Source organism: Arachis ipaensis, chromosome B01 (assembly GCF_000816755.2).
Source record: "Arachis ipaensis cultivar K30076 chromosome B01, Araip1.1, whole genome shotgun sequence".
NCBI classification, from domain to species: Eukaryota; Viridiplantae; Streptophyta; class Magnoliopsida; order Fabales; family Fabaceae; genus Arachis; species Arachis ipaensis.
In genome coordinates, this window is record NC_029785.2 from 14,199,390 (window position 1) to 14,206,817 (window position 7,428).

General features: G+C 34.0%; 1 protein-coding gene across 1 annotated transcript in view; it reads left to right on the top strand.

Moving 5' to 3' along the window:
* The window catches only part of LOC107646887 (sugar transporter ERD6-like 6), a 12,854-nt gene extending 9,620 nt beyond the window's left edge, over positions 1-3,234 (top strand). The window contains exons 15-18 of the mRNA XM_016351030.2: positions 79-144; positions 249-308; positions 2,511-2,625; positions 2,822-3,234. Of these exons, the coding sequence (XP_016206516.1) occupies positions 79-144; positions 249-308; positions 2,511-2,625; positions 2,822-2,937 (357 nt within the window). The 3' untranslated portion in view covers positions 2,938-3,234. The remainder of the gene's footprint in view (positions 1-78; positions 145-248; positions 309-2,510; positions 2,626-2,821) is intronic.

Genomic DNA, 7,428 nt, shown 5'->3' on the forward strand with positions numbered 1-7,428 from the left:
AATCTCAATATTTTATTTATATCATTATATGCATAACTAATATATATGGAAATTTTTTGTTGGTTTGAATCCACGTAGGAAGTAGTATCATTTGATTCAAATCTTCATACAACCTTGGAACTGCTATCAGTTGCTAGTATTGTGGTATCATTTTATTTACTTTTCATTTTTCTTCATGCTTGTTTATGCCTTAATTTATTTATTTAGTTGGTACATATATTAGCTTAGTTATCAACTTTTTTGTTTAGGCTATGATCATCGGTTTCTCACTAGGCACTGGACCAATTCCTTGGATCATAATGTCTGAGGTATGCAGAAAAAATGATTGAGTACATTTCATCTTAAGTCATAGCGCGTATTTTTGAAGTAAATATAGTTTACTCTTAACAAAAAAGCCAAAAACTTAAAACCCCGAAAAATGCACAAATAAGCCCAATAAAAATAATAAAAAGATGCAAAAATATAGTATTAATTTGGGAAAAACAACCAAAAAAACCATCAGTTTTTTTCACAAATGAAAACCACTTATGCATATGATCTAACATTTTGTGAAACAACCATTCAAAATAATTAATAATGCGAGGTAACTATGAAGTTAATCAAGTCAATAATTCTGTTAGTCACATAAGCATTTTTTGTTAACAGGGATCGGACGTGATCAATTAGTGTTTGAATGTTTTTGTCAAATTTTTAAATTTTTTAGGAGCTAATTTATTTTTTTACGTCTTTCGGGAGTATGTTTATCAGTTTCATAAAATTTCGTATACAAATTTGATGATTTACTCTTTTGAAAAGAAATATTAATAAAATTTCAGTTTTTGTTTTCAAAAATTTTAATTTTTGTGTCCCCACTTTCTAAAAATATTAAAGAGATTAAAATTTTGTGTTCTAATATTGAAATTTCAGTTTCAACATTTGGTCACTAGATACATTTCTGAGTTTTAATTTTTTAGTCCCAATACCTCAAAACATATACAGCCTAATTGTTTTAAATAATGATATTTCAGATAATGTTCATTTTGACAAATATGTATCGTATGATAATTTGAGAGTTTTTAGACACTAAACATTTGTTCATGTTTCAAAAGATATATGATAGAATAGGTAGTATATTTTTATGGAGTATACCTACCCATGTTAAGTTTGACTATAGGTTTTTTTATCTAACTATAAAGAAGCTTGTAAGAAGTTATGATGTGAAATTATTTAAAAACTTGACCGTTCAAAACATGATAAATCAAACTTGAGAAGAGTCAATTACAAGAGCATAAAATCAAGTTTAGGGTTATATGTAACAAAATAAGCATTTAGTTCTTGACGACCACACGATGGAGAACAGTTTGATGCTCCATTTGATGATGACATTGATGCTCTTGAATTACTTAAAGATCTATTGGGTTTTCATTCTGGGAGATTTATTAAAGACGGATGACTTTCAACTAAGTATCCTCGATCTTAATGAGTATGTGACTATAACTGATGAGGGATAATTAGAGTGTTATGTAGATTTAGAAAATAATTAAAACAAAAAAAAATAATTTGATGCAATACAAGATAAAATGCAATCCTTGTATAATGATAACCAAACAATTAAGCTTGGGATGTTACCAAAAGAGAACAATATAATAATACTTTGTAGAATAAGTGGGTATAGAGGTTAAAACCTGAAATATTTTTATCTCCAAGATAAAAGACTAGGTTGGTGATCAAGGGCTATATATGCAAGAAAAGGGATATTAACTATAATGAAATTTTTTCACCAATAATAAAAAAATAGGACTATTTTGAATCTAATCACAAGTTTTATTTTAGAAATAAAGCATATGAAAATAAAAATTACATTTTTTAATAATAATCTTAAAGATAAAATTTATATGAAAAAACCTAAAAGTTTCATGAAAAATGCAAAAAGATCATACGTGCTAATTGAAGAAGAGTATATAGGGCTTGACGCAAGCTCTGAGAGAAAGATACAAGAAGTTTGAGTTTGCTACGGAGTAATATTAAATTTTTTAGAGACAATCTATAAAATATATCAAATGGCTTAAAAATGCTTGAGAAACGAAGTTGAAAGGTAAATAGGTATGTTTTATGAAATTACAAACTTTTCCAAATATAAGATTCTTGTTCCAAGCTGTATATAGGTATATAGCACTACTTAAATTGTGTTTGCTAATCTAATATATAAAACAAAGATTTAACTTAGTTTACAGATAAATTATAATAACTCTTCTTAGGAGTTTTCATTGGGTAGCGACAGACTCTTAAATTGAGCTTAAATTCGCGACAGATTAGACTTTAACCTATTTGGTTGGAAGATGCCGTAGATAAAAAAAAAAATTGGCCTCAAAATCGTCATATTTCATCGAGCTAAATACAAATCTATAAAATAAATTGATCAAAATCTAGGGTCAAATCTGGGCTAAAACAAACTCAGTCCTAGTCACCAACATGCATCATTAGTTTCTATTGTAAAAAAGAAGTAATATAAGAAATAAAGTACTTTTCAGATACTACCAAGTAATATTAAAGGGCTTGCTGGAAGTGTAGCTACGTTTATGAATTGGTTCACTGCCTCACTAGTAACCTTGACTGCTAACATGCTTCTAGAATGGAGTAATCCAGGTATTTTCTCTCTTTCCTCCCTTCCCCACTTTAACATTTCTTCTTTCTTTATTTGCAACTCACTTTTTAATCATGTACGTTTTAATAATCGATGGCCATTTCTTTTTAAGTTGCCTTCGTATAATAAAGAAGGAAAGTTTAATTTCTTTTTTTATGAAGAGGCTACAACTTTTTAATAGAATCTTGTTTGAACCAGGAACATTCACAATTTATGCAACCTTTTCTGCCATCACCCTTGCTTTTGCAATACTATGGGTTCCTGAGACCAAGGGCAAAACATTGGAAGAAATTCAGGCATCATTTAATATATAATTATGTTGATGACTACAAAATACATATACATGGTATTTTAATTGTTTATTGTATAGTAAGCTTCAATTTTATATGCACCGGAGATTCTAGACAGAATAGTAAAATTTCTATGCTTTATGACATAAAAAAAAAAACGTTATACTTGCTAGTGGTAAGCCTTTCTATTTTGTTTCCAAAAAAACACATGAGGTTTTAACTTTTAACATAACATGTGGATTTTATTTGAGATGCTAGTTTAATTTAACTTAGCTTTATCACAATATGGTAACAATGCAAAAATAAATACTTAACATATTAAGCAAAAGGAAAATGCTACTTGTACTTGTTTGGTTAGTCTTTAATATTATTTAATTAATTTTTAATTAAAACATATTTCTATTTTTTAGATACACATTTATAATTAAGATTAATTTAAATTTTAAAAACTAAAATTTCTCTAACTTTTTACCCATTTCATAGTTAGTTATTCTTTTTTTTACGTTTATTTTCTCTCTGTAACACGATTTTCTTCTTTCTTCTATTTTTCTATTTTTTTTCCGCTTCTTTCTTATAGTGGCCGTAATTTTTTTTCAATTGTAACACATAAAATTATTAACTTATACAGAAAATATTTTTGAAACATATCCAAAATCATAAATTTAAAATTTAAATTTAAACATTAAAAAATAATTGTAACACATCTAACATTAAAAAACAATTGTAATACATATAATCAATTAAAAATTATGAAGTGATACACAAAATATTTCTAAAACACATTCAAAATCAAAAATAAAAAATTTAAACTCTTGCAATGGTGTAGTTTGGAAAAGCATGGAACTGCCAACACAGGTACTGAAACCATTGCTTGTTTAAGCTGTTGAAATGCACCTTCCGCCTCATCAGTCAAGTGGAAACAATCTTTCTTTAGTAGCTGGGTCAGTGGCCACGCAATGCCACCATATCCTTTGACGAATCTTCAATAATATCCCGTCAGGCCAAGAAAACCACGTAAGCCTTTAAAGTCCTTAGGTCGCGGCCAATCTAACATAACCTGGAGTTTTTTGGGATCGGCTGCCACACCTTTTGATGATATGATGTGGCCCAAATATTCAATGCAAGATCTTTCAAAGCAACATTTCTTTTTGTTGACCAACAATTGATTTTGTCGTAACAGTTCCAACACTTGTAGCAGATGTCTGCGATGGCTGTCCACATCCTAGCTGTAAATTAGGATGTCATAAAAAAAAACCAATGTAAACTTGCGCAGAAAGGGTTTGAGGATATTGTTCATTAGCACCTGAAAAGTAGATGGTGCGTTGGAAAGCCCAAATGGCATTACTAGGAATTCGTAATGCCCCTCGTGCGTGCGGAAAGTGGTCTTGTGGATATCTTCCTCTTTCATTCGGATCTGATGGTATCCTGATTTCAAATCGAGTTTGGAGAAAACCGCAACCCCCTCCAATTCGTCCAACAACTCTTCGATTATAGGAATCGAAAATTTGTCCGAAACGATGATTTTATTGAGCGCCCGATAATCAACACAAAATCGCCATCCGCCATCCTTTTTCTTCACAAGAATTACTGGACTAGAGAATGGACTAGTACTAGGTCTGATAATTCCTATTTGAAGCATTTCCTCAATTATCTTCTCAATTTCCTCCTTCTGATAGTGAGGATACTGATAAGGGCGTATGTTGGGAATATCTGAATTCTCTTTTAATACTATGGCATGGTCATGTGATCTCTGAGGAGGAAGACCAGATGGGGACTGGAATAGATAATCGAATTGGCTCAAGAGTTTAGTGGTCTCGAAAGAGATGGTGACAGAATCTTCATCGGCATCAGGGCGAAATAACAAAGTAACCAAAAATCCCTCTTTAGCATTTCGCAGGGCTTGTAGAGTCACCTTACTACTGGCATGAGTCCTTTCCAAGATTGGATCACCCTGTAATGTAACCTTCGAACCATCTTGTACCCAGCTAAGCGATAAAGTGTTGTAGTCGCCTTCAAATTTTTCAAGACTGGCAACCCAATCAGCACCCAAAACTACTTCGGATCATCCTAAGTCCATAACCAAGAAGTTTGCAATGATGGAAATTCCTTGAACCAGAATTTTGACGTTCTCGCATCCACCTAACCCCTGCTCAATCGCGCCATTTCCCACCTCGATGTGGAACGGAGGTAGCCGTATCAGTGGTAAACCCAAAGTGGAGACTAGAGTAGAGGAAATGAAATTAGCCTCAGCACCTGGGTCGACCAAAATAACCACCTTTCTACCATTGATGACCCCACGAACTTTCAGAGTTTGATGGGATGTGAGACCCTAGTAGCTAAGGGACGAGAGGTGTAGAGACAGTGTGCGAAGAACTATATCAGGTTCTGCCATGGTAGGAGCTGCCTCAAGGTCTTGTGGTTCGTTGTCATCCTCACCCAAAAGGATCAGCTGTTGGTGGCGGAATTTGCATGTGTGACTAGGATTCCACTTGTCACCACATCGAAAACATAGTCCTCGCCGTTGTTGCTCACTCCATTCTTCATGAAAAATCCAACGGGAAGTAGGCTTGGATCCACTAGAATTTGAAGCAATAGAGGGGCCAGTGTCATTCTTTGAGTCTGATTTGGAAGTAGTAACAATGGTGGGTTTACTCTGGTCTACCGGAGGAGAGTGAGTATTAGGCCTGACCCAATTAGAGTGTTTAGAAACCCCCCACCCTGAACGTAATGTTGTATCTTGCTTTCTACCCCCTGGTTGCATTCCTTCTGCTTCCCATGCTAAATTCCTGGCTTCAATAACCATTGCTCGATCTATTAACTCCTGGAGGTTCTCAAAATCCTCCACTTTCAACTCCGATTTGATGGTCGATTTGAGACCTTCATGAAACATGCACAATAAGGTGTCACCTCCTACGGTGAGAGCGCGCCGCTAGTTCGAAATCGCGGCGGTATGCCATTGCTGAACCTGTTTGCTTCACCCGCAGTAATGGAGCGAGTGGGTTGGCCGCCGCGCCAGGTTCAAAGCGCTTAAGCAAGTCTTGTTTGAAGCGGATCCACGTGTGAAAAGTGGATTGAGATTCCCACCATTCGAACCACGTCAAAGTTTCTCCATGAAGTGCTAGCACCGCGTATTCAAGCTTGTCCCCCACCGGAATTTCCGAGATGCGAAAATAGCGATCCATTTGCACTAGCCATCCGCTCGGGTCCAACCCATCAAAGGAAGGGATGTCCACAGAGCAATTGCCGTCGCCCCTGTTCGGAATGGGATGTCGTCGACGTCTGCCTCCAGGATCGTCGTTGCGTGATTGTCCACCTTCGGCTTCGGGTGTTGGTTGCTGTGAACGTAGCACCAGTTCTTCCATTCGTTTTATCATTGTTTCCAATAATTGGGTTTGTTCAGCGACCTATTTTTCCAAACCATCCACGCATTCTTCCATGGCAGCGGTGGTGCGAGTAGAGACCATCTACGGGTACTAATCCCAGATTGGTGATTGACAATTTGAGGATTGTGATTCTTTAAGTTGTTCTTCTACTTAAACCATTCTCCAATGCAAATTAGGATGTTGTACATAGCATGCAAAATCAATGTGATTGAATAACTAAACAGATACATACGGTTAACTATGAATCACTTTCTCTTAAACACATCCAAAATACCTAAGGTCCATTTCCGACAAAGAAAGATTAGCGATGCTGATTAAGACTAACGCGACGAAGAGAAGGACGAAGTGAAGCTGCGAACTGAGCGGCGAGGAAGAAGGCGATGCCAAGGACGAGCATGGCGGACGACGGCGTTGCAGAGGAATGGCAAAGCGGAAGAACGGTGCTGGGGATGACGCGGCGGCACCGAAGAGGACGGCGGTGCGGACGAAAAATTACACGAACGAATTAAAATATTTAATTTTACTGAATTTATATTTTTGAAAGTATATTTAAATGATAATCTGTTAATAATTAAAAATAATAAAACTGAAACATACACGACGGCGTTGTAGAGGAACGGCAAAGCGGACGAACGGCGCGAACGAATAATCAAACAGACAAATTAAATCTTCAATTTTACTGAATTTATATTTTTGAAAGTGTATTTAAATGATAATTTGTTAATAATTAAAAATAATAAAATTGAAATAGAAATTTTAAATTTTAAATTTTAATTTTATTTAGTTTGTATTTTAGATGTGTATTCAATTTAAAAAAGACACTAAATTTATTTAAATGTGTTTGTTTACTTTTTTTTTGTTATTGTAATAAAAAGTTGAATAATATATAATTTTTAAAAGATACCTAATTAAATTGTAAGCAAAAATGATACACCCGTTATTAAATGTGTAATGTGAGGAGATTCCTACTATCTAATCATATGATTCATCAATCTTTTACTAGTATTCAAAAAAGGACTTCGTTAAAATTTATAAATTTTTAGCTTGATCAATTTTTATTTTTTGGTATACTTGAAAAAAATATAATAACATATTTTTCAATATGTTTTAGTAATTTATAATTTTTTAATCA